Genomic DNA, 765 nt, shown 5'->3' on the forward strand with positions numbered 1-765 from the left:
GAGGGGGGTCAGGGCAGAAGGGGGTCAGGGCAGAGGGGGGTCAGGGCAGAGGGGGGGTCAGAGCAGAGGGGGGGTCAGGGCAGAGGGAGGGGTCAGGGCAGAGGGGGGGGTCAGGGCAGGCCAGGACCACCCAGGGCTTTCAGAGGCCCAGACCAGTGGCGGTGGCGTGGGGTGGACTTCCACAGAAGATGACCAACCAAGTGACCACTGGGTGTGGGGGGGGGCGGCTGGCAGGACCCCCCACCCACCTCCCGCCTGGGAGTGAGCCCCACGGAGCCGGTGGCACAGAGTCTAAGACTCGGCCAACGGGGAAGGTGCCGGCTGCCATGACCCCTCCACCAGGGCCAGGCTGGGCATGGGGCGCCCCAGCTCCCGACCTCGCACAGCCTCCCGGAGCTCCTGGCTCTTCCTGGGGCGTCAGCCCTGTGCCCCCCGCACCCCTCACCTCTACCCCGCGACCTACCGTCCCCAGCAGGCACTGCGACTCCTGGATGGCCCCGTAGCAGCCCAGGAACCCCACGAACATCATGACGGCGCCCACGGCGATGAGGATGTAGATGCCTGCGGGGGGACACGGCTCCGTCAGGCCCGCCCACCGGGGCCTCCTGGGCCGTGTCCCCCACTTCTCGGCACCACGGCCTTCTGGGAAGGGCTCAGAGAACATGGGTCCGCGCTCTGTGGGACTGTCTCTCCCTGTGTGACCCCTACAACCAGCACCTTTCGGCCCCACAGCCCTGTCTGGGTGCCGTGGCGGGGAGGGCCCCG

At 70.6% G+C, this 765-nt stretch overlaps 1 protein-coding gene across 1 annotated transcript in view; it reads right to left on the reverse strand.

Moving 5' to 3' along the window:
• CD81 (CD81 molecule) overlaps positions 1–765 on the reverse strand; it is a gene marked incomplete at its 3' end in the record, with an annotated part of 5702 nt that overhangs the window by 2342 nt on the left and 2595 nt on the right. The window contains exon 2 of the mRNA XM_014533099.1: positions 464–561. Within this exon, the coding sequence (XP_014388585.1) occupies positions 464–529 (66 nt within the window). The remainder of the gene's footprint in view (positions 1–463; positions 562–765) is intronic.

Source organism: Myotis brandtii, unplaced genomic scaffold (assembly GCF_000412655.1).
Source record: "Myotis brandtii unplaced genomic scaffold, ASM41265v1 scaffold940, whole genome shotgun sequence".
Classification (NCBI taxonomy): domain Eukaryota; kingdom Metazoa; phylum Chordata; class Mammalia; order Chiroptera; family Vespertilionidae; genus Myotis; species Myotis brandtii.